Here is a 25,067-nt window from a genome sequence, read left to right on the forward strand (position 1 = left end):
GTTTTAATATTATGAAGCGAAAAAGTTTTAAGAACCGCACAGTGGAAACAATCCAACACCGACAAACTCTAGGGATCAAAGACATTCTCTTGTAGTTAATGTAAAACAAGGACAATTCATAATTACAGGGAGAGAATGTCCTAGCTGTGGGTATGATGAGACAAGCCAACTTTCCAGACCAAAAGGCACTCACAGCTAGGGATGAGACCGACTCCGAAGCAAGCCAGCAGAGGTGCGCCGGCTCCTCGACAACAGTGGTTACCTACTGTTTGGCCTGAGCGGCCCAGGGATGAAGGAAAACAGCAGGAAACACTTTGTTCTCCCTAACCCTGCCACCCTCATTGCTGCTTTGGTCACGTGTGTGGCAGGCAGTTCAGTCCCAGTTCGGAGCTATCACCTTCCTATGCAAAGCTGCCACATGGGTGATCCAGACGTGGTCTTTTCCTGAGAGCCATCTGCCACACGTTCTCATGAGATGAGCATGACCGTGCACTTCCAGACCGCTTCCTGACTGGGCCCTGTTCAGGGAGGACCCTGACCGTACCCGTTCCTTACGGGGCCAGATAGTTTGGCTGGGCCACCTCCTGAGTGCCTTGCCGAGGCAGGAGGCCTTCCAGTGTTTCCACTGCTGGACTTGTGTGGGAGCATGAGGGAATGTGCAGGGAGTAAGGCTTCTTCACGCCAAAGCCACTGAGCCCACCGCAGTGTGATGCTGGGCTTCACCAGCCCGATTCTTGTGCACTGATTTTTTTTTTCCCCATTTCTTGGGTTTTAAAATTTTCTGTTCATTTTCTTAAATGGCAGGTATCCTATCCTACCCTTAATAAAATTAAAAAAAAAAAATACTATACACTGGGGAAGACAAATAGGGCAACAATTCTACAAGAAAAGATAGGCTTGAGGAGCATGGCACTGTAAATGCTTGCATGACCAGTCTCACTGAGCGTGCTCAGGGGGGGAAGTTTAGCACCATTTTTTTTGCTTTTTTTAATCTTTAGAAATTAAACACAACTTTTAACACAGAACGCTTGAACAGTAATGAGTGTAGCCCTATGTATCAATACTGTTGTACAAATTGGAGGTGGGTGGCTTGGTCCAGAGCTGACCACCCTGACATCAACCATGGCACCTAAGAGTAACTGTTGTCACATCTGTTCATAACAAGACATTTGTTCTCAGCAGCAGGAAATCAGGAAATGACCCCTTCACCTTCGTTTACAGTGCAAGGGAAATGTGGCAGGCTGCAGGAGCCCAGCACAGCAATGGCCTGGGCACCCTCATGTCACCCACATTCCAGGGCCTCGAGCAGACCTCTCCACCCTCACCCACTGCTTCCCAGGAAGCCAGCAGCAACACCTAGGACAGCACACGCGTCCTTCCTCAGACTGTGCCTTGCTCGCTCCCCCAGTCCTGGCAGAAGAAAATGCAAAAGATCTCTTGACTTGAATTCATCTGCCCATTTCAGAAAGCCACACTGTTGCCACATAAACTTCACAAAATAAATGAAATCATAACTTGTGCTCACTGGGTTGACACCCAACCTACTCTAAGAGTTCTCTAAGCATGGTGCTGAAAACTAGTGTGTCACCATCCTTAGGATCCTTTCTTCCAACTGGCCACCTGTTCCTGTGATCATCACATTAGCAGTGCCTCTGTGCCAGTATTTTCCAAGCATTGCCCAAGGTCCCTAGTTCTATGAACTCTGCCACCAGTGAGTGAAGGGTAGGCAAAAGGGAGGAGAAACTTGCTGACAGCTATTTGGAAATCAGCAACAATGAGAAAAAGAAACATGTCACAGGAAGTTTGACCCAGAGTGAAATGAGCTATCTGGAAATCTGCCCTGGTGGGGTAAAGATCCCCGGCACGTCAGGCCAGACAAAGATTCACCTTCAACTACACGGCTCTGTTCTCAAGCCCCGTAAAGGACAAGATCCACAGTCATCCCACTTCTACAGGCAAACTGGAAGAGGAACTCCCTGCTTCAAGGTCCCTCAGGATATGTCTGAAAAGGAGACTGCCAATTCGCCTACAACAATGTGTCTTCCTAAACCCAGCCACTTATCTGCACATCTACGCTTTTGAGAACCCAGATCCAGCTATAGGCACTGCTACCAGTGAAGGAGTGAGGTAGCCGGGTGGTGAGGGAGAGGCCTCTCCTTTCACACCCGCACGCAGTGATGACACCAGGACCTCCTGTGGGCATCTCCGTTCCATTCCTCAACAACGCTCTGTTCAACACCGGGAGACTCAATGCAGGAAGAGTGCCAGAAAGTCCAACTGAGAGTGGGATGAGAATTAAAACCTTCACGGCTTATTGAGCAATGAGATCTGCAACGCCATCCAAAGGGCTTCCGATCTTCATGTGGGTCTCTGTCCAGGAGCCTCCGAGGACTCATGGTGCCCACGTTCAACCCTAACATGGCGTCCACTTATGAAGCATGGAGGTTGTGAACAACTCTTGGTACGCAATAAACTGGAAGTTTAAAAAAAGGAATTTAAAACAACCTAAAAATGTTTCTTGTTGGTCTCCGTTGCCCAGACTGCCAAGGGGAATACACCTACTTGATCTGGGGAGGCTGCAGGGGCGTGTATGGGGTAAGCCTTCTTGGATCATCAACTCCAGCTTCCAGCACATGGCCAACACATGTGGCAAATCACAAGCCAAGGGTCTTCCGCACCCCCACAGTAATTCTCACTAGTCACGGAGGAGCCCCAATCCAACGGAACCCCATATTGAGGAAAGGCTGAGATAAGGCTTGGGCCCCTCAAGTTCTGTTTCATTCAGTGTAACCCCACCCCCTCTGTCAGCGGGAGGCAGACTTGGCAACGGAAGCTAGCATCATAAAATGGTGCAGTAATAGAAGTAACTGGACCAGGAAGAGGAGGCATCTGCTCCAATGATGTCATAGCCATTGGTGGCCACAGGGGGGTGGGACTGGTCATGCAGCCGTGTGTCAGGAGTAATGATTGTAGAGGGGCGGGGCATGAAGAGTGCCATTCTGGAAACAGTGCTGTCGAGACGCAATATACTCCGCGTAACTGATTGTCACCTTCTCACTTCGGTACCTGTACGAGGCAAACAGGAAAGGGTATTATTAGGACCCAAACATTTCTTTTTGCAGTCACTCAGCAGAGAAAACCAAAAGCTTATTCCACATTTGAAAGAATAAAATGGAAGACCAAGAGCAATCTTACTTACAGAAAATGAAAGACGGCACAAGAAAACAATGTTGTTATTACACATGAACAAGATGAAAAAGCACAATCACGAGTCACCCTGAGAATGTGTTTCAGCACAGCCCACCTTCAACCTCTACATATGCTCATCATAAGCAGCCTGGAAGCAATCTGCTATTGGGGTCTGGATGAAGAATGTCAAGGTCAAATTAAATGGGTGGCAGATTGGAAGATGGCTGCACCAAAACCCAGTGTAAACTGTGTATCTACTTTCAGGTTAAAAGGAGATAAATTTGACAGAAATGCAACCTCAATTTGCAAAAGAGCAACAAACAAGTTATTATAACTAAAAGGGGCACAGATACCTAATTCTGGGTCAAATTCTGATGAAATCAGGTTAAAGGATCCTTGGGGCTATATAGGACAGGTCTCAATCCCCAGATGAATATGCCATATCACAGGGTCATCAGAACAGATTCCATAGCACTTTGGCTTTGCTCTGGAAAGAGCCATGAGTCAGGATGCGAAGCATGGGGTGTTACAAACCTATGGAGCCTACTACAGACCACAGGAGCTGGGTGTGACAATCCTTACCCAGAGCCATCTCTTTCCCACTGTAATCACTCCTCCACTGCAAGGTGATTATTCCTGAATTTTGACAGGGAAATGGCTGTTCAAATAAATTGTAATAATAATAATAATGATAATGCTTTGTATTTGAAGCATTTTTTGTTGCTGTTTTTAAAATTTTTGGAATCCAAAGCATTTCAAAAACACTGGGTTATCTTCCAAACAGATCTGTGAGGCTAGTATATGATAATTCAGCATTTTATAGAGGAGGGGCCCAACAGAGGCCCGCAGGAGCTAAACCTCTCTGAGTTTCCAATTTTAATAGGGATGGGAAGAGAACTGACATCTACTGATCATCTACAATGTTGCCTGGCCCTGGGCTAGAGAGTCTCCACATCACCTTACCACATCCTAAAGCAACCCTAAGGTATTATCATTCACATCTTACCGACAGCAAACAGGCCCAGGTCACACAGTGAGCAAGTGGTTGAGCTGGGATTCAGACCCCAAGTTCATGTGCCTTCTGTGATACTAGGCAGCCTCCCCATGAAGTACTGTCCACAAACAGGGGCGTTATTATTTTTGGTAAAAAGTATTTTCTCTCTCTCGCCTATATCCCTTGCTACCTGACTGCACAGGTGGTCAGGGCATACGCCTCAACTGACCCTGAACTTGTACACAGGGAGCCTTCTTTCCTAACTCCAGTCTTCCCCCTCAGCCTCCCAGAGAGGTCTGGCAAAGATACCCATGACCTGCTCAGCAGGCCTCACCCCTGCCCCAACTCTGCCACCAGACTGGCTGTGGATGCTGGTCCATCTGTCTTTGCTGCCCCTGCCTCCTCAGAGCTTAAGCCTCATCTGTACTTCTGTGCTATAGGGCCATTAGCAGAGAATTTTTATTTCCTTTCCTTTCCCTCCAGAATATTCTCCATCCAACCCCAGCTAAATTAAAATGGCAAAGACATCAAGGTAGCAACTTACCTGGTGAGTTTGATCGTTTTTCTGAATTCACTGGTGATGGGAGCCTTAAAGCCACCTTTCCTGAGCAAGGAGTCTATTGTCTGGATCTGATCCCAGTCTGAGAAGAGAAGCCACACTGAGGTCAACACACAATCACACAAGAATAGCACATGCTCTCATGTGGCCAGTGCAGGAAGAGGAATGGGATTCAAAAAGCAGCAGAGTCTGCTAGGGGCAGAGGAAGCCCTAGGCACTGACCCCACATACCTGGAGCCCCATCTGCCTCACTGACAGTCCAGTGGAGACTCTGAGACATGAGGTGGCAGCCGGACACATGCCGTAACGGCTGTCCCCAGGCTCCCTGCTCCTGCATCCTTCCTGTCAGATGTTATCCCCGTATAATTCTCTAGGAACAAACATAGTCCCAACTTAGACTGGCCTGGTGGTCTAATGCCGGTACCCAGGGCTGCTCTGTAGGAAGAAAGGAATTCAAATTTTGCAGCTTATAACCCTTTGTATGGTTTTCCTTCAGTCTGGTAATTTCTAGGAGTCCTGTTTTCTATGACAGAGAACTGACAGCAGGAAGGAAGCTTCTCCTTTAGGAAGGACAGGAGAGTTGTTCACACATATGAGAGGGAACTTGCTACCAAGTTGAACTAAAAGTTAATGTGCGGCCGGCGCTGTGGCTTAACAGGCTAATCCTCCGCCTTGCGGCGCCGGCACACCGGGTTCTAGTCCCGGTTGGGGCGCCGGATTCTATCCCGGTTGCCCCTCTTCCAGGCCAGCTCTCTGCTATGGCCCGAGAAGGCAGTGGAGGATGGCCCCAAGTGCTTGGGCCCTGCACCCGCATGGGAGACCAGGAGAAACACCTGGCTCCTGGCTTCGGATCAGCGTGATGCGCCGGCCGCAGCGGCCATTGGAGGGTGAACCAACGGCAAAAAGGAAGACCTTTTTCTCTGTCTCTCTCTCTCTCTCACTACCCACTCTGCCTGTCAAAAAAAAAAAAAAAAGTTAATGCGCGTTTCCACACAGTTTTTGAAGCACTCCCCTTCTGCCTGTGTTGTTCTTACCCGTAATTTTAACAATGTAAAACCAAATGTATCAAACAAACAACAAAAACCCAAGTTACTGTACTAGATACAGAAATTTTCATTTTTCCAACCAATATTAAATGGCAAAAGTATTTTCATTATTTACTCAAGTTGCAATTTGCATTTCACCATTCAAAAGCTTACAGTATGCCTTCCTTCCTATGAGTGTGTTAGCTTTAGGACCCCAAAGGGCCACCTAAGTGGATTCCTTTTCATGCCACATCCACACTTTTGAAAAGGTCTAAATACAACCACAAGAGAACAAGGCAATGGCTTTCCACATAATGAGTCTATCGATATACTTAACTGGGTATTTTTCTCTATTCCAGGTTCACACCCAACAAACATTGTGTTTCACATATTATTTTCAAAAACAGACTAATTCCAAGAAAGAAAGAAAACTAGGTTACATATCACAGAATGCACAAGCAACATTTAAAGGTGTTTCTCTAGATAGTCTTTGAAAGAGAAAATCTGCCCAATCCATTTGCTACCCTTAAATTCCCCATTAAGAACTCAGTCACCATAGAGTTCTTTGAAATCAGTAGGTTTTGCCCTCTGCCAAGTATTACAATATTTAGTCATTTCATCATCAGAATGGCAACGTCCATGTATAATGAACTTTATACTACCTCAGGCTGATTGCTGGTATTTTGCTACAATTAGCATGGAGTACAAGGGGCCAAGAAATAAAACTATTCAGTGAAAGGAAGTACTTGAAAAAAGCAGGCAAGTAAGGGATGTTTCACCCTTTTTCTTTTCCCAGCTCGTAGACCTTTTTGGAAGCTTACCCCTGGTTCTACAGGAATCTGGTAGGCTTCAGTTAAGAAGACACACATTCCTGGTCGTAGTTGGGATGAAAGATGAAACACGTCATTCTCCTGCCCTTATTACTGGGCACCACTGTGACTCGCACTGTTGGTTAAAATCTCATGTGCCTGACTCACCTTGTTCCTTAGCAACCTCAGGCAAGTATGTGGCTGTACGTTTGACGCCTTTTTCATTGATGAATTCAATTCGAATCCCATGGACCCCTACCTACAGAAAAATACAACCAAGTACACGGTATTTACCGACTCTGATGGAACTTCAGTCACCCACATACACTTGTGAATCGACACTGTCCCCTAACCAGAGTCTGGACCCAGGTCTGCAAACAGCAGAGCCTCCTGCTTTTCGTGACTCTCTCAGGCAGGAGCCAAACAAAGTTCAGCTTTAGGGAAAGCTCAATCTCTCTGAGAATGTTAAGGTTGTAGAAATAAGTTCTCCAAAGGGTTCATGTGGGGCCAGCATTGTGGCATAGAGAGTTAAACCGCCACTTTGCGAGTATCCTATATACGGGCGCCAGTTCGAGTCCTGGCTGTTTCACTTCTGATCCAGCTCCCTGCTAATAATATGCCTGGGAAAGCAATGGAGGATGGCCCAAGTACTTGGGCCTCTGCCACCCATGTGGAGACCCAGATGAAGCTCCTGATTTTGGCCATTTGGGCAGTGAACCAGGGGAAAGAAGATCTCTCTTTCTCCATCTCTCCCTCTCTCTGTAACTCTACTTTTCCAATAAATAAATAAACCTTAAATAAAAAGAGAGCTCACCCAATAAAACCCATCTCATTCAATGAACATGCCACAAGATTTTTATCTGGGTTCATGACTCTTCTTATTGGAGTCCTTATGAAAACCTTCACTGATACTCTCACCAAGAGGGACCTCAAATATTTTCCTTCATCCCATTTCTTATCAGATGGGGGAGAAGGATTACAGAACATGATATATCAGGAAAAAACAGAAGAAAGCCTTTACATTTCTGTCTCTTCCTCCTCCTGCCACAGCAGCCCTTTCTGTCACCCGTGTTGCCCACAATGGATTCCAAACTCAGCTTTCACATTCTCATACTCTCTCTCTCAATGAAGGAGATACATTACCATGTACTAACCCGAACCCAAATGCAACGAGAGATGCAGAGTTCCAAATGCGGCTGTTCTCACCTCCCAGTCCAGGTAATCACTGGCATCCTCAAAGTTAGTAAGGAGGGAGACAGAGCAGAAAAGTTTAGGCAGCTCCTCTCGGGTCAGGGGGGGAAATCGGCTGTCCTTAAGTGCACTGGAGGGGGACAGAAAACATAAGTGAGGCTGCTCTGGAGCTGGGAGCCAAGACCATGTGCCACAGAGCCCACAGAGTACTGAATCCTGGGACATGTGAAGAACAGCTATCATCCACCAACATTAACACGTTAACAACAACCCCGTGTTATTAACTGTCTTCGCTTGGACTGGCAGGTGACTCATTCTAGATCACAGTCCTTGCATTTCCTGATTACCAAGAAGAGAACACTCAAAACATACCACTTAGATGACACATGGGCTTGTCTGAGTCTAGTAAATTAGCCACAGTTCTTAATGTCTGGCATTATTACCTGGTTAACGTGTATTCCCTGAGTCCTGAGTGAAGATTCATGGCTGAGAAGGTTCCAATGCAGCCACGAAGCCGCTTGTCCCGCCCTGTCTTCCATGTCACAAAGAGTGGACTAAAAAAAGCAGAACAAAAAACATTCTCCAGCCCTAAATTATTCACGGATAGGAACACAACCTTTTGGCTTTGGTCACTTCCTTCACTGCTCAAAAGGACACTTTTCTGAATTTCTGTCTATCTGAAGGCCCTACTCAGTCTTCCTGGCTAGAAAGACAGAGGAGACTTCTACAAGAAGACACGGAGAAAGGCTCTCGGTGCGGGCTTTCCCGGGTTCTGTGCTGACGGCTTTAATTCTCTTTCACACTGCATTTATGTACTATTTGCCTCTTCCTCTGCCTAGGGCTCAACTTGGTCTTCTAATTCGCCATGTCTTCTTTATCTTGCTTATATGGATAGCCATGGTTCCTAGCTCCATCTTTCATGGAGACATACCTACCTGCGTACCCACACTATTCCCATAATTATATCTGCTCCTGGCAACTACAAATATTTCCTGATTATAAGTTTTCAGAAAAGAAAAACAAGTGTCTTCTCAAGAAAGCTTCTCCTTAGCAGCTGCCACTTCCATTTCTAGGCCAAAGTCATGCTTCATTAAGCTACATCAGACGGACAGTGAGAGCCATTCTAGAAAGAAGTGCCAGGGCCATTCCCTCTTCCTGAGATCCCACCACATCCCTGAAGTTATCTACTTCTTTGTTCATTGTTACAAAGACTCCCAGGAGATCTCCCACCGACCCACATTTTCCTTCCAAAAAGAGAACTCCAGCACCAGCCAGTTATTGTCCTAAAACCTACTCAAAAACCTCTTCATGATGGAAATACAAAGTCCTAAACACAGTAGCCCAGACCCTAAAGGCCAAAGCCACCAACACCTAGTTCTCCAAATGTAGATTCCTCTCCCACATGGAACATCTCGGTCTTACACAGGCTGAATCGCTAGCTGGAGGGTTCAGAGTTTTCTGACAGGGTATCACATGGCAATATTTCTTTAAAAGGGCAGCACATTTTTCTCCATGTCTTCTTCCATGACACAAACAGGAGTAACTTCCCCTCTTCTACTAACTGGTTTCAGTGTGTGATATGCCAACTCAACAAATCCTTTTCTTATCCGCCCTTGTCTGCACACCCTTCACATGGCACCGACAGCTGAGGAATGAGCTCTAGATCGACAAATGCTCCAAAGGCATCCCCTAAAAATAAAGATCATGAAGCAGCAATGCTCTTCAAGTGAGTTCAGAGCTGCTTCCAATTCAGAGGAAGAAGAAAATGAGCTTCTTCACTTTATGCTTTACATGCATTAAGGCATGGATACCTCTGGAGGGCTTGGGACAAAAAGCAGAGTCTTGATTTAAAAGTAGTGGCACATAGGTCAGCATTATGCATAGTGGATGAGACCACTGCCTGTGATGCTGGCATCCAGAACTGAGGCACCAGCTGGAGTCCTAGCTGCTTTGCTTCCAATCCTGCACCCTGCTAATGTGCCTAGGAGAACAGTAAAGGACAGTCCAAGTGCCTGGACCCTTGCTACTTATGTGGGAGACCCGAATGTAGTTCTAGGCTCCTGGTTTCAGCCTGGCCCAGCTCCGGCCATTGTAGGCATTTGCGGAGTGAACCAGCAGATGGAAGATCTTTGTCACTCTGCCTTTCAAACAAATAAATTGTAAAATAAAAATAAAAGGAGCTGGCACTCTGAAGTACTACGTAAAGCCATTGCCTGCGACATCGGCATCCCATATGGGCACTGGTTTGAGTCCCAGCTGCTCCTCCCCACTAATGTTCCTGGGAAAGCAATGGAATATGGCCCAAGTTCTTGGGCCCCTACCACCCATGTGGGAGACTGGAAGAGGCTCCTGGCTCTGATCAGCCCAGCTCTGGCCATTGCAGCCATTTGGGGAGTGAAACAGTGAATGGTAGATCTCTCTGCCTCTCTCTCCCCCCTTTTCTCTCTACATCTCTTTCAAATAAATAACTCTTAAAAAATAAGTGTTCCCCATGAATGACAGCTCCTAGTTTCTAGCCCAGCCCTCAGATACCTCCAATTCACTTGTACTGTTCCCAGATGCTGTGATGTCACCAAATCTAGACATTCGATGACCTACCTACCCACTGCTGTGTAAACCAACAGAAGAGAACATCAACAGCAAATCTATATCCCACTCATCCAAACATAACCTTGACCCCTCCCATTACTTATCCACTCAATGTTCTTAACACCATCTGGACATTTCTCATCATTCTCTTCCCATCATCCTTTGCTCAAAGGACATTAAACCTTTGTAAGTTGCCGGCCCTCCCAAAGAATGGCTCCCTAAAGATGCTACCACACCCTCGACACTGTCCCCAGCACCTGCTTACTCACTAGGGGTCATTGGTGAATCTAGGGAGTCGAGGCTGTGGGAAGCCATAGAGGTGACAGTAGAGTACATCAAAGCAGTAGCAGCACATCTCTGCAGTCACCACCAGATTCTTCGTGGTGTTGGCAGTTCCATTGGGCCGGGGGAGAGGGCTCAGGGCTCCCGATGCGGGATTCATTCGTGTGATGGGAGAATTTCCAGGCCCCAGAGTTAAGTCCGACACATTCTCCCGTCCACTGCTGCTGTCCACATGCTGGTGGTTTTGAAGAGGTCCTGAACTAGAGCCGGGGACAGTTGTGGACTGGGTCCCGTGACTGTGCGTTCCACTTCCAGAGAGTTTGGGCTTCTTGACCCCACAACAGCCAGCTGCCAACTTGGGCTCGAGTGGAGGGACACAACGTCTTTTTCCCATCCTGATGCGATGCTCGAGGTCTGGAATGCTGTAGAACCCTAAGCAAAAAGGGCACAGGTAAGCGTTCATTTGAGTTGTTAGTGAAAGGCAAACAAAAGCATCAAAAGAGTCTGTGTGGACAAGGTAGGAGTCATCAATGCTCTTTCCCAGTCCACCTTCCAGGTCCCATAGTCCAAAGGAACCCAGCCTAGGAGGGCCACAAGAGACACTAAGTTCCAGACCAGAGATCCTCCCCCACGTTCCTCTGGGAAACCACTTGGGGTAGGTGACAGCCAGTGTGAAGCCAAGTAGGGACATTTCAAACTGACTAGAAGACTGCCCTCGACCTGTCACACATCGTCTGGTGCTTTCTCTACCTTTTGTCGAGGCTCCAAATTGAGCCATCCTATTTTTAAAGAACTCCAGAGGAACTTTCAGGCTTTTCCTTGTCAGCCACATCCTTTCAGCATTCTCTCCCGTACTACCTTATGTCTAGCTATACAATCTATAGGCCTGGGCTGGAGAGCAGACGAAAGGCAGCTAGTGCCCACTCCGAAAGGGGCACATCTCCTAACTCAAGGCTCCCCCCGTCTTCACAGCTTCCCCTCCCTAGCCCTTCACTCATTTCCTTTGGTTCCCCTCTAAACTCAATTCTGATCTCTACACATTTCTCTATCCTTTCAAGACCCCATTCACAGAAACTGCAACCTAGCAGAAACACTGATTCAGACAAATGACTCTAGCTTCACAGTCCTTTTGTGAGGTAGCCATTTCTGCCCTGTCATAGCCAGGCAGGCAGACACAAAGCCACCCAGCTTAGCAAAATGTAGCCCCAGCACCCGAGCTGTTGATGTAAAGGGCAGAAAGGGATATTTTTAAACTGTTTTTCTTTCTTTTTTCAAGTGATTTATTTATTTTTTAAAATTTATTTGAAACATAAGAGTCAGAGAGGTGGCAACATATAGAGAAGTCTTCCATCCGCTGGTTCACTCCCCAGAGGGCCACAACGCCAGAGATGGGCCAGGCCAAAGCCAGGAGCTTCTTCTAGGTCTCCCACACAGGTTCAAGGACCCAAAGACCTGGACCATCTTCTGCTGCCTTTCCAGGTGCATTAGCAGGGAGCCAGATGGGAGGTGGAACAGCCGGGACTCAAACCAGCTACACCACAACTCTAACCCATTATGCCACAACACCGGCCCGGTTTTTTAAAAATCCAAAGGTAAAAATGTAAATCTATACAATTACCAAAGTCCTGTGTGTATTTTCTGAAGAATTAGCTTTCAACAGAATCAGGAAAACAGATCCTAGTTATTTCAAAGTAGATAATATCAGTTTATAAATCCTGCTGACTTGAGAAAATTACAGATTTTTTTCCTTCAAGTAATTATATATTTATGTTGCTATTTAGGCCAAACATTTATTTTAAATTTTAAATAAATTCCCCCATGATTTAGATATGGAACATATAATTATCTTTTTAGGCACTGCTCCACAATATAGTATATGGTTGTAAATCTTGTAACTTTTATTTAAAAAAAAAATAAGATTTATGTATTTATTTCAAAGGAAGACTGACAGAGAGGGAAATACATAGAGATAGATATCTCATCTGCTGGTTCATTCCCCAAATGGCTGCAACAGCCAGGGCTGGGCCAGGCCAAAGCCAAGAGCCTGGAACTCCATCTGGGTCTCCCACATGGGTGAGACAGGCTCAAGCACTTGGAACATCTTCCATTGCCTTCCCAGGAACATTGGCAGTGAGCTAGACCACAAGAGGAACAGCCAGGACTTGTGCTAGCACTCCGATATGGGATGTTGGCATTGCAAGCAGCAGTTAAACCTGCTATGCCACAATTCTACAACATGTTATACCAGATTGATATTTATACACCTCATTTGTAATGCCATTATTTCTATATCAACAACTTGTTACTTTATGTTGAGGGAGATATAAACATTTTTAAAAATCAGGATGGGTGTTTGTTGTTTTTAAAGATTTATTCATTTATTTGAGAGAGTTAGAGAGGGAGAGGCAGACAGAGATCTTCCATCCTCTGGTACACTACCATAGATGGCTGCAATGGTCTGGGCTGGGCCAAGCTGAAGCTAGGAGCTTCATCTGGGTCTATCTTTCACTGCTTTCTCAGACCACTAGTAGGGAGCTGGACTGGAGGCAGAGCAACCGGGACATGAAACAGCTGGCATCACATGTGGCAGCTTTACTCATTCACATCATCATGATGGCCCAGGATGGCTATTTGGCACAGCTGTTAAACTGTTCCTTGTCCCAAATTTGAGTGCCTGGTTCCACTCTGGCCTTTTTGCTTCTGATCCAGCTTCCTGCTAATGTGCAACCTTCGAGGCAACAGGAGTTGGTTCATATACTTGGGTCCCTGCTACCCAAGTTCTCACAATGACTGAGAGATACCCAGACCAAGTTCCATGCTTCTGGCTTTGGCCTGGCCCATCCCTGGCTATTGAGGGCATTTGGGGAATGAACCAGTGGATAGAAGAGCTCTCTGACTCTGCCTTTTCAAATAAAATGTAACTAAAACTTTTCAAAAAAATAAAAGCATTATAGCTTGTACACTTCAATGTTTGGCTTCAAATGGACTTCTTTTTGAGAAAGTTTAATATATTTGATAAAATGAAATCTCCAATGATGAGACTGCTCCTGAGCATGGAGGTTGCTGACTTTAGACTGTTAAAAGAGGGAGCCAAGGGGCCGGCGCTGTGGTGTAGCAGGTAAAGCCGCTGCCTGCAGTGCCGGCATCCCATGTGGATACTGGCTTGAGTCCCGGCTGCTCCTCTTCCGATCCAGCTCTCTGCTGTGGCCTGGGAAAGCAGTGGAAGATGGTCCAAGTCCTTGGGCCCTTGTACTAGCGTGGGAGACCCAGAAGCTCCAGGCTCCTGGCTTCAGATAGGTACAGTTATAGCTGTTGCAGCAATTTGGGGAGTGAACCAGCAGATTGAAGATCTCTCTTTCTCTCTCTGCCTTTCAAATACATCTCTTTTTTTTTGGGGGGGGGGTTTATTTTATTTGAAAGTCAGAGTTACACTGACAGAGGGACAGGGAGGGAGGGGGGAGGAGAGAGGGAGAAAGGGAGAGAGGGAGAGAGGAGTAGAGTAGGAGAGGAAGAGAGGGAGAGGGGAGGAGAGGGAAGAGGGGGAAAGGGAGAGAGAGACAGGTCTTCTATTTTTCTATTTACGGTTCACTCCCCAATTGGCTGCAATAGCCAGAGCTGTGCCAATCCATAACCAGGAGCCAGGAGCTTCTTCCAGGTCTCCCATGCAGGTGCAGGGGCCCAAGGACTTGGGCCATCTTCTACTGCTTTCCAAGGCCATAGCAGAGAGCTGGATTGGAAGTAGAGCAGCTGGGACTTGAACAGGCGCTCACATGGGATGCCAGCGCTGCAGACGACGGCTTTACCTGTTAGGCCACAATGCCGGCCCTCAAATAAATCTTAAAAGAGGAGCCAAATGTCTTGGTTAAAAATGCTGCTTCGGGGTCAGTATTATGGCGCAGTAGGTTAAAGCCCTAGCCTGCAGCACTGGCATCCCATATGGGTGCCGGCTCGGGTCCCACCTGCTCCATTTCCATCCCTGGGAAGGCAGTACAGGATGGCCTAGTGCTTGGGTCCCTGTATCCCCGTGGGAGACCCGGAAGAAACTCCTGGCTCCTGGGTTTAGATCAGCCCAGCTCTGGCTATTGCAGCCACTTGGGGAGTAAATCAGTGGATGGACGATCTCTCTGTCTCTACCTCTCTCTCTCTCTTTCAAAATAAATAATATAACATTAACAAAAAAATGCTGCCTCTACCAGCTCAAGTCCCAGCTGCTCCATTTCAGATACAGCTCTGAATGTGCCTGGGAAAGCAGTGGAGATTGGCCCAAGTGCTTAGGCACCTGCACCCACATGGGACACCTGAAAGAAGCAGCTCCTGGCTTCAGATCAGCCCAGCTCTGGCCATTATGACCATTTGGAGAGTGTATCAGCGATGGAAGATCTCTTCTCTCTGTCTTCCCCTCTCTCTCTGTTTATTTATTTGACTTTCAAATAAATAAATCTTAAAAAAAAAAAAATGCTGCCTCTAGCTCCAGGTGGCCTGGGTTCAAATTTTAGTTCCTACAGCTTAACCTCTCTCTGACTCAAGCTTCCCCAAAACAAGAGTAACAACAGTACTCGCCTCCTGGGAGAACTGGGAGGATTAAATGAGTTTACTACATGTAAAGAGCTAGCACAGTGTCTGGCATATGGTTAAACATCACTACATTTAGCTGCTCTTACTATCTGGGGTCTTGTTCCACTGCTCACACCAACTCCCAGAGGGACAAGACTTGGCTGCGCACTGCAGGCTGAGGGCAGTGTTTGCCCAGAAGAGGTACTTTTCAAACAGGATTTCACTGAATTCTCTATAAACCTCTCAGCAAGGCAGACAGTGCTACCATCCTTTTTAAGAGGAGAAACCTTAAGAGTAATCAGCAAGAGATCTTGCCCAGAGCCACATGGCCATCAAGTGGCAGAGAGAGAATCTGGACCACAATCCATCTACCAGACTCCACAAGGCCTGGGTCCTCTCACCAAAACACAAAGGACCTGCTAGTCAGGTCCACTGGATTCAGTCCCTTTCCTAAGGGAATAATAAACAGGCAAATTTCATTCTAGGACATTCTAAAATAACTTAATAGTTTATAGAATTTTTACCACCAAAAATTGGACCAAGAAAAAGAAATATCAAAAACAAAGCCCAAAGTCAACATGTCAGCCATCCCCTGAAAATTCTAAGACTCCCACATTTCCCACCACCACATTACTTGAGTCCAGGACAGGCATTGGAGGCCTGAGTTCTCACCTCATTCTAACTTGTGCATTACAGTGGGCAACGGGCTCGGCACACATTAGACGAAGCACTAGGACTCTCTCCAGAGAGCTGGAGTCTTAAAAATCTCTGTCTTGGCCGGCGCCGTGGCTTAACAGGCTAATCCTCCACCTTGCAGCGCCGGCACACCGGGTTCTAGTCCCGGTCGGGGCACCGATCCTGTCCCGGTTGCCCCTCTTCCAGGCCAGCTCTCTTCTGTGGCCAGGGAGTGCAGTGGAGGATGGCCCAAGTGCTTGGGCCCTGCACCCCATGGGAGACCAGGAGAAGCACCTGGCTCCTGCCATCGGAACAGCGCGGTGCGCCGGCCGTAGCGCGCCTACCTTGGCGGCCATTGGAGGGTGAACCAACGGCAAAAGGAAGACCTTTCTCTCTGTCTCCCTCTACTGTCCACTCTGCCTGTCAAAAATTTAAAAAAAAAAAAAAAAAAATCTCTGTCTTTAGAGCCCAGAATTCAAAGAATTAGAGAGAAGGGCCACAATTTTTTCTATTTTCATCACACTATACCACACCTGAAGGAAAAAGTAAACGTCCTAAGAATGTGACAACTCAGGGGTTCTTAGCTGAGAAAATCAGCAACCTGACATACCAAAAAATGGAAAAATCTTCCATGCTCATGGATTGGAAGAATCAATATCATCAAAATATCCATTCTCCCAAAAGCAATTTATAGATTCAATGCGATACCAATCAAAATACCAACGACATTCTTCTCAGACCTGGAAAAAATGATGCTGAAATTCATATGGAGACACAGGAGACCTCGAATAGCTAAAGCAATCTTGTACAACAAAAACAAAGCTGGAGGAGGCATCACAATACCAGATTTCAGGGCATACTACAGGGCAGTTGTAATCAAAACAGCATGGTACTGGTACAGAAACAGATGGATAGACCAATGGAACAGAACAGAAACACCAGAAATCAATCCAAACATCTACAGCCAACTTATATTTGATCAAGGATCCAAAACCAATTCCTGGAGTAAGGACAGTCTATTTAATAAATGATGCTGGGAAAACTGGATTTCCACGTGCAGAAGCATGAAGCAAGACCCCTACCTTACACCTTACACAAAAATCCACTCAACATGGATCAAAAACTTAAATCTACGACCAGACACCATCAAATTATTAGAGAACATTGGAGAAACCTTGCAAGATATAGGCACAGGCAAAGACTTCTTGGAAAAGACCCTGGAGGCACAGGCAGTCAAAGCAACCTGACAGATGACACCCCAATAACAGAGCAACAGAAGGGATCCTTTCGCCCTTAAGGCGAAAAGACAGCCTGCACACCACACAGGCACCCATCTGCAGCAGAACATTTTTTCAGTGGACAGCTAATGCTCACACACAACAAGTCCCCCAAAACTATGATTCAATGTGAATGTCACCTGGTGGCTTTTTAGGCCCAAGCATTTCTCTGGAGCCCACTAAGCAAACAATCCAACTGGTAGTCTCCAATGGCAAAAGTAAGAGACCTTCCATATCAAAAACAAATTAGAAGTCATTCACTTAAAAAATGTATTCCAGGGGGCCAGCATTGTGGCACAGCAAGCAAAGCCACTGCCTGCAATACGAGCATCCCATATGAGCACCAGTTCGAGTCTGACTGCTTCACTTCCAATCCGGCTCCCTGTTAATGCACCTGGAAAAGCAGCAGAAGATGGACCAAGTCCTTTGGTCCTTACACCCACATGGGAGATCCACAAGTTTGCAGCCACTCGGGGAGTGAACCAGCAGATGGAAGATCTCGATCTCTGTTTCTTCCTCTCTCTGTGTAACTCTGGCTTTCAAATAAATATATAAACCTTTAAAAAATTATTCCAGAGCCAGTGCTGTGGAACCGCAGGTTAGACTGCCACTTGCTATGCTGCCAACCTGAATCAGAGCACCAGTTCAAGTCCTAGCTGCTCTGCTTCTAATCCAGCTCCTTGCTAGTGCACCTAGGAAGGTAGTAGAGGATGGCTGGAGTAATTAGGCTTCAGTCACCTATGTGGGAGACCTGGATGGAGTTCCTGGCTCCTGGTTTCTGTCTGGCTCAGCACTGGCCGTTGCAGCCATTTGCAAGTGAACCAGCAGGTGAAAGATACCTCTTTCTGTCATTCTGGCTTTCAAACAAATAAAACTTTTTTTAAAGATTATTCTATCAACTTACATTTATGGAAAATTTCAAAGACAAAGAGAGAAGAATAATATAATGAACTGGCACCTAGCTTTAACAATTTCAACACACACTCTTATTTCATCTGTGCTCACTACACAGCTCCTTCTCTCCCCTCCCCACCTCCTCCTACTAAATTGCTTTACTTATCTACCAGCAAAAAGCAAATATTAACAGAACTAGAGGAAAAGAATGTGAGTAAACCAGGATGCTGGCAGCAAATAACATCAACCACTAGTAAATCCATCAACTTTCTCTTTAGGTATGTGACTCTTCGACCCTACTCTAACAGAGCAGGCATCTCATTACCTCAGAGCAGCTCCAGACTCCGTTCCCAGGACTGCCCCACATGACCAAAAGTCGCTGGTGCCACCACAACTTGGCTGGCGGCTTCTCAGAGTATGGCATAACCCTTCAGAATAACAGCATTTCATAAAACAAACTGAGCATCTGTCTCACCAGCTGAAAGCTCTGTACCACACCAGTTGTCCACACTCTTCCCCCACATCTCCTAAGAACGCCAACCATGGCTGCTGACCACAGTTCAGGTGACCTGAAGTTGGTTCCTCTGCAGTAAGTGAGATCAGAGAGATAAACCCCACACCATGGAGAACCCTGCAGGCCTTTGGCTTGCAAGGCTAAGCTCCAGGACCCCTGAGGAATGAGAAGTACTCTCCCCTTCCTACTGTTCATCCACTTTAGAACAGTCAATGAGAACGAAACCAGCTACAGCTGCGTTTCTACCAGAGGGAGACACTATCCGTGCGCTGGGGGAACACCACAACAGCCTAAGGCCTCCCAGCCTTGCAGGCGACAAATAAAGGAGGCCCTCAGGTATGCAGCTCAGTCCTCCCTCTCCCTGTCCTTATGGGACCTGCCCCTCCTTGCCAGCAATACACAGCAGTCACAAAGGTCCAGAACAAAGGCCACTCCACGACTGTTCCTCTGCTCTGCCACGCAGCTTACAAGGGCACTCACAAGTTCCAGCTACACGATGGCCTACATTCAGTACACGCATCCCACACAAAACCCTGCCGTCACCAAACTCACCTACAGAGCTCCTCAGAACTCTATTTGAGTTTGCCTTTTTTTTTTTTTTTTTTTTTGCACCTGTTGGGGCCTGGTTTTCAACTCCTCACACCCAAGCACTGGGAGGTAAGTGGAGGCCCCAGTGGCTCTAGGCATGGAATCTCACCCACAGCCATGGCCAAAGCCAGAATGATTTTCTTCCAACATCATCCTCCGCAAACACCGAGATGCAGCCACTACAACCAAACCTACTTTGGGTAAAACAGCAATATGTACCTGGGGTAGCACAGAATTTGCCTTTTTTCAAATAAGCACAACCTATTCCAGCTCTTTGGTGCAGCTGTGAGGTGCTGACTATGAAGTGTTCTAGACTCTGAAGGTGAATGAATTACAAGTACCTATGCTGATCAAGTCTCTCTGGCCCAAATCAAAGGATGGCTTAATAATTATTCATTGCAGGGTAGTGGTGTAGTGGGCTAAGGCTGCCACCTGTGATACCAGCATCCCACATGGGCCCTGGTTTGGGTCCTGGCTGCTCCATTTCCGATCCAACTCCCTGCTAATGTGCCTGGGAAAGCAGTGGTGGAAGGCCCAAGTGCTTGGGCCCCTTCACCCACATGGGAGACCTAAATGAAGTTCCTGGCTCCTGGCTTAGTCCTGGCCCTGCGCTGGTTGTTGCAGTCATTTGGGGAGTGAAACAGCGGATGGAAGATCTATTTTTCTCTCTTGTTTCCTCTAACTCTTTCAAATAAATAAAAATAAATCTTAAAATAAACAAATAAATAAACACACTGTTAAGTGGTCAGCCCTGGACCCGGCCTCAAGTGCCACTTCACATCCAGTGGCTCAAGGCTTTCCTTAACAGCTCACTCTGAAGCCCTCTTGGGAAGAATTTTTTGTTCTTTCTGAATGGCAGCACTTCAAGAGCTACCACTGGAGTGACAATGGAGGATTTCAGGGATTAAAGGCAGTGAGACAGAGATGGAGACAGAGAGAGAATGCGCAAGAGACCCAGAGAGAAAGAGTAGATCTTCCATTTGTTGGTTCACTCCCTGAAGTCAGCAATAGCTGGGCTGGGCCAGGCCAAGGCCAGGAGCTGGGACTCCACCTGGTTCTCCCATGTTGGTGGCAGAGAATCAACCTAAGTTGCCTTTCTGGGGACATTAGTAGGAAGGTGAATTAGAAGTTGGGGAGAAGCTGGGACTTGAACCAGCACTTGGATGTGGGATGCCAGTGTTCCCAACTGTGGCTTTAACACACTGCATCACAATGTCTGCCTTAATACGAACCACTTTCAATGCTTATGAACATGGCACCACGGCCAGCACTGAGACAAGAACGTGAAGGCGCCCTGACTGATGTGCCTCGCTCAGCCTCGCTCAGCATACAGGCCTCCCTCCCTCACTGCAGGGTCCCTTTCCAGGCTACTCAGCCCATTGCAAAGAAGCTGACATTTCCCCCAGAGCAACTTCCAGCTTCAGAGGATAGAGTCTAGGCTTTGGGGTTACAGTGTCACTGCCGCTTGCAGCTCAGATCCCAGCTCTGACTCGCCACACACCAGCTACACAGACAGAAGCTAATTCCCACGTCTCTGTGGACTTGCGCTCTTGCTAACACAGAGGGTTACTTGTGAGCACTCAATGAGTAATGAGTGAGACATGAAAAGGACCCGGCAGCTCTCTGGCATATAACCACTATTTATTAAGTGTCTGCTACTAGTAATGCCACTGCTACACTCGACTAATACAAGTGGGTTATAAAAATAACAGCGTCGAGTTTCAACAATTTCTTGAGAAATAAATGCTCTCATTAATACAGCTCTATTAACAACTACATCGTAGTCTAAAAGAGCAAATTATCAACGTGGGATTAGTATGCCAATGACCTTGCTGTTTTTCCTCTTTGGAGAGCAATGGCTTCTAATAAATTAGCCACTGCTCCTTTTCATTCTGAAATGCCAGAAAACAAAGAAAACTGGGCTGAGATTTGCAGGAGTTCTAGTGCACTGGGTCCTCACACTTACAGACATACCAAGAGGAGACTAGCCTGCTACATGTGCTACTACTGTACAAGTCTCAACACATATTGAATACTAACTAATACTACTACTCTGTCAAAGTAGAGTTCAAACAGTAACTGGATTAAAGTATCTCTAGAAAAGTCAGGGGATGGAAAAACAAATCTAGAGAAATCTTCTGAAATCTCCAAACAGCTTAGTGGAACCTGCAACCATCAGGAGGTAGGAAAGAGCCAAAGGAAAAAGGGGTCTCTGCATCTACTGTTATCACTAAGGTCCAGATATCAGCTCCAACCCAGCCCTCCTCAGACTGGTACAGGCTCTTGTCTCCTTTGTGACACACGGTTGAAATCCAATTTAATAATTACATATGGGCACTGAAATGGCACCTGAGCTATAATTCTGGCCTACTTAGGGAACTATTCCAGGAAATTGTCATATGAAAAACTCACAACCATTCGGGTAACCATTCCAAATAATCAGTGCTCTATTTCTGAAACCCTGGCACAAACATGCACAAAAACACATATTCCCCAAAGACTTAATGTGTGGACATCTCTGCCACATACAGATCTACTCTCACAATTACTTTTCAGATTTATATATTCAAAAAATTCACAGAACTATATACTCTCATGTCAACTTAAAGAAAAACACAAACACAAGAATCAAAACTTTTTTCTTCCCTCTTCCCTTTTCTGTGGGATTCCAGCCAAGTGCCAGATCTCTCTGGGCTTTGGTTCTCTCATCTGTACAATGAACACATTTGCCAGCGGCCTCACTCGCTTGATGGGCTGGGGAGTTACATGAGAGATAAGACACACTCTTACTATCGTTCTATGGGGGGCACAGCAGTGATTTTTTCCCCCCAGAACTTCATTTGATCTCGACACACAGAATCTTCCTTATTTTCAAATCTGTGATGGAGTTTAAGAAAATCTCACCATAGTGGATCGAGGGCAAAATCCCAAGGTCTGGGAAGGCTGAAACCACGGGGATGAGAGCCACCAGGCCGTGATCAGGAGCCGCACCGAGTCAATTAGCTGAGGAGTTAAGACAGCCTCTTTGGTTGTCTTCAAGGAGTGAGTAACCTGGGAAGGCTGGGCAGCCTGACTTCACACCAGAGAAAGAAGCTGCACCACAACACTAGCTAGGTCAGGGAAACAAACCTGTCCCTACACACTTACATTATTTGAAAAGTAAGCAAGCGGAAGGACCTCGTCAACACCAGGACTCCCTCATGGCAGTAGAAAACAAAAGAACAAGCACAGGGGCTGGTGTGGTAGGGCAGCAATGCTGGCATCCCATGTGGGCGCTGGTTTGAGACCTGGCTGCTCCACTTCCAACCCACTCCCTGCTTTGGCCATCTGGGGAGAGAACCAGCAGATGGAAGATCTCTGTCTCTCCCTGTAACTTTTCCTTTCTCAAATAAATAAAATAATTAAAAAAGAACAAAGCACCCCTGCATCCTAAAATCCAAACACAGGCCTAAACACCAAAAGCAGCAACAAAACTCTGTTCTCCACGCATCCGAGGTAGTACTCACTGAAAGCACAGAGTATGTACTGCCACAGGAACAGCTACCACACAGGAGGGGAGGAGCTATTTTGTCTCTGGAATGAACTTTCTTCCTTCCGATTCCATTCCTTCTTCCTGTACCTGAGATGGAAATACAGGTGCAAATGAACAAACACAATCTATGGTGCCAAGGCAGGGGTGCAATTTCAGAAAAATCGCAACAGAGAAATCCTGGTGGCTAAGAAGTTCTCCCCACTTAAAAAAACACAAAAAAACAAAAACACATGTGGCAGCCACAGCAGTCCCGCGCCCTGGGGTTATCACCAAGGCAGGACACTGAGCGTCAGGGGTGTTGTGGAACCTGAACGTGAGACACTCGGCACAGCCCCCCCCCCCCCCCACACACCAATCTGGGCCGATACTCGCTCTGAGGCCGGGATATACCATTTCCAGGCTCTCCCGCTGGTTTCAGAAAACAGACAGACTCCCCAACACTCTGTCGAGAGAGTACTGAGGAATTACTGGACAGCAGGCCATGGTGCTTAAGCCGGGACAACGCTGTAAGCGATGGTGAGAGCCATTCATCCTGACTCTCCGTCTTCACCAACTCTCCCAGGCCCCGGGAACTACAGGATTAGGCTATTCCCAAAGATGTAAACAGGACTCTCCAGGCCCCACCCACTCTATCCTAGGAGAGGGCAGTGAAAGAGGATAGGCCCACAGGGATAAGGGCGAGGGAGCGGGGCACAGACAGGAGTTCAGATCAGGACAGGGAACGGAGGAGAGCAGGGGAGGGAGGGCACAATCCATAGCCCGGGGAGGAGACGAGGATAGAGCCCCACGAGTGTCAGGTGCAGGGATTAGAGGGGACGGGGGCTCCGGGTGCGGCTGGGAAGACGAGAGGAAGAGAAAGCGCGCGTGTGGAGAGTTAGGCAAGAGAAGGGCACCCCGGAGCCGAGGGGGGGAAAGGCGAGGCCGGAACGGGGAGGGGCACAGCAGGCGGGGGCCAAGGGTGAGAAGTGGGGAGAACAAGGGAGCGCGGGGGGCGTCGGCCGGACCCCAGGGCGACGGGTAGAGCAGCTGCGGCCGAGCCGCGGGGGTGGAATCCCGCCGCCGGCGGGGGAGGGGGCGGCGGGACCGGGGGTGGGGGGCCGCCAGGCGGCGCCGGAGACCACCAAACTTTACACACACCCGACGCCGCTTCCTGGAGGGAGTGCAGGCGAGGGGCGGGAGCCCGCCTCGCCGCCCGCCCCCCCGCCGGCCGTGCCTCCCCGACCCCCCGCGCCCTCCGCCGGGACACGCGGCCGAGGCCCCGCCCGCCGCCTTTCGCGGCCGCCGAGGGCCCCTCCCCCACGCCGCCCCGGGACGTCGCCTCGGGACATCGCCCCGGACGCCGCCGAGCCACTCGAGACCCCTCGGCGGCCCGGCGGGCGCGGCGGCGGCCCGAGGGAGGCCCGGCTCGGCGGCGGCCGAGGAGGAGGGCGCGGCGCAGCCCGACTTTCCCACCTTTTCTCCTGGCCCAGACGCGGCCGGGGCGGACGGGACCTCTCGCGCTCTGCCTCCTCCTCCTCTTGCTTCATGGAGCCATGCGCCTGGGTGGGGGCTCCCGAGAGAAGTGGGCCCGCGAGCGGGCCGGACGCGCGGCGCGGACGGGGCGGGGCGTAGGGGGCCAGCGGGCGGGCGGAGGAGGAAGCGGCGGGGCGGCGGCGGTGGCCGGGAAGAACTAGAGGTATTCCCCGGGAGGCTGGAGGACTAAGTCGAGCCGGGACCCGAGTCCTCCGGTATCCCAGCAGTCACCGGAGGCAGTGAGGTAATGGAGGAAGAATGTAGGGAGTCCTCCAGTGGACCACCGCCCTCTAGCGAACGGCGGAGAACCATAGAGATCAGGAAGCAGCCGAAGCACCGCCCAACTACTGTCACGTGATCTGATTCCGCTCACTTTATAGGCTGGCTCTGAGTCTAAGGGATTGAATTAAGGAGGCTGTTTTCCACTCGGAGGGCCGAATCCCAAGCAGTTGTGATAAAGAGAGACACACGAGGAAGACGGCGAAGGCCAGCATCCCTTGTAGGGTGCACAGCGGGCTGGGCCGCGCGCCCGGCTGTCAGGTTGCCGGCGCGGTGCACGCCGGGCCGCTGGCTCTACGAGCAGGGAAGAGCACGCCGGGATTTGTAGTCCGGCCGCGCGGCGGTGGCATTGTCCAGGACGCGGCCGGGTGCGGGCTTCGGTCGCGAGCGGGATGCTCCCGCCGCGCTTCCCGGGATGCTCCCGCCGCGCTTCCCGGGCTCTCCGGCTACGAGTGATCGAGCGCTGAGCTGCTAAGGCTTGTGTGTGTGTGTGTGTGTGTGTCCCCCAAGCGCCCAGGCTCGCGTTGCCTCGCCTGACCCGGCCGTCGCCTTCGAAAGCAGTATGTACGGTGCGGCTCAGATCAGCGTTAAATCCAGCGGACGA

At 48.4% G+C, this 25,067-nt stretch overlaps 1 protein-coding gene and 1 non-coding gene across 3 annotated transcripts; both read right to left on the reverse strand.

The window, feature by feature from the left end:
• Positions 1-777: 777 nt before the first annotated feature.
• AMMECR1L (AMMECR1 like) lies at positions 778-24,404 on the reverse strand. 2 transcript variants are annotated; one of them, XM_062181871.1, is made up of 8 exons: positions 24,125-24,403; positions 22,647-22,759; positions 10,626-11,070; positions 8,211-8,321; positions 7,783-7,897; positions 6,745-6,835; positions 4,728-4,824; positions 778-3,066 (listed from the first exon to the last, which is right to left on the reverse strand). In XM_062181871.1, exons 3-8 carry the CDS (start codon positions 11,030-11,032, stop codon positions 2,955-2,957), a joined length of 933 nt encoding a protein of 310 aa, XP_062037855.1. In that variant the 5' UTR covers positions 11,033-11,070; positions 22,647-22,759; positions 24,125-24,403; the 3' UTR covers positions 778-2,954. The 2 variants fall into 2 exon arrangements, with proteins under 2 accessions (XP_062037855.1, XP_062037917.1); XM_062181933.1 differs by lacking the exon at positions 22,647-22,759 and having other exon boundaries at positions 24,125-24,404.
• Positions 19,163-19,288, reverse strand: LOC133768744 (small nucleolar RNA ACA64). The gene has a single exon (XR_009867067.1). It is a non-coding gene; the product is annotated as a small nucleolar RNA ACA64 (small nucleolar RNA).
• Positions 24,405-25,067: the final 663 nt, after the last annotated feature.

Source organism: Lepus europaeus, chromosome 1 (genome assembly GCF_033115175.1).
Source record: "Lepus europaeus isolate LE1 chromosome 1, mLepTim1.pri, whole genome shotgun sequence".
Lineage (NCBI taxonomy): Eukaryota > Metazoa > Chordata > Mammalia > Lagomorpha > Leporidae > Lepus > Lepus europaeus.

Excerpts from the sequence above, each read along its gene's own strand:
- AMMECR1L (XM_062181933.1), bottom strand. The coding sequence starts at position 11,032 with ATGGGAAAAAGACGTTGTGTCCCTCCACTCGAGCCCAAGTTGGCAGCT. Across the intron at positions 8,322-10,625 it reads AGATTCACCAATGACCCCTA|TCCACTCTTTGTGACATGGA; the intron begins GTGAGTAAGCAG and ends TGCTTTTTTTAG. Across the intron at positions 4,825-6,744 it reads TGAGGTTGCTAAGGAACAAG|ACTGGGATCAGATCCAGACA; the intron begins GTGAGTCAGGCA and ends TTCTCTTCTCAG.